General features: G+C 59.7%; 1 protein-coding gene across 1 annotated transcript; it reads left to right on the plus strand.

Annotated features, from left to right (window-relative positions):
- Positions 1 to 25: 25 nt before the first annotated feature.
- LOC121365256 (putative transferase CAF17, mitochondrial) lies at positions 26 to 659 on the plus strand (the record flags this gene model as incomplete). The annotated part of the gene is made up of 1 exon (XM_041489290.1): positions 26 to 659. A coding segment is annotated over one exon (480 nt), but the record flags the coding sequence as incomplete, so codon positions are not given.
- Between the last annotated feature and the right edge of the window lie 6 nt (positions 660 to 665).

The raw sequence follows: 665 nt of genomic DNA on the forward strand, positions 1-665 counted from the left end.
AATCCCTGCTTTATTCTTTCTATTCTTTATTATTTCCATTCTAGCTCAGCCTAGCCTCTGCTCTAGGTCAGATCACACAAGGCACCAACCTGCTGCCTTTGTTCTCTCCCTAGGAATCCCCGAAGGGGTGAAAGATCTCCCCCCTGGAGTGGCCCTCCCCCTGGAATCCAACCTGGCCTTCATGAACGGCATCAGCTTCACCAAGGGCTGCTACATCGGGCAGGAGCTGACGGCCAGGACGCACCACATGGGCGTGATCCGCAAGCGCCTGCTGCCCGTCAGCTTCCCGGGGCCCCTTCCCCGTGCCGGCATTCCTGAGGGTGCCGAGATCCTCACCCAGGCAGGGAAACGTGCTGGGAAGTTCCGTGCTGGAGGAGGAGAGCTGGGCATAGCCCTGCTGAGGCTGGCTCACCTCCACGAGCCGCTCTGCGTCCCCCTGGCAGGGGACAGGGTGGAGCTCAGAGCCACCACGCCCGAGTGGTGGCCGAAAGGTGCTGCTAAGTAGGTGAGGGAGCAGTTTAGGGAGAGGTTGGGTTGGGGATTTGGGAATGCTGCTGTTCAGGGGAGGGGTCTTGCAGGATTCCTCAAATTGGGATAAACAGCGGGAACCCAAAGCTGTGGCAGATCACTGGGGTGGATCTGCCGTGGGGAGACAAATCCAGGGA

The sequence above is a fragment of the Pyrgilauda ruficollis genome, unplaced genomic scaffold, assembly GCF_017590135.1.
Source record: "Pyrgilauda ruficollis isolate IOZ18807 unplaced genomic scaffold, ASM1759013v1 scaffold9156, whole genome shotgun sequence".
Taxonomy (NCBI): Eukaryota; Metazoa; Chordata; class Aves; order Passeriformes; family Passeridae; genus Pyrgilauda; species Pyrgilauda ruficollis.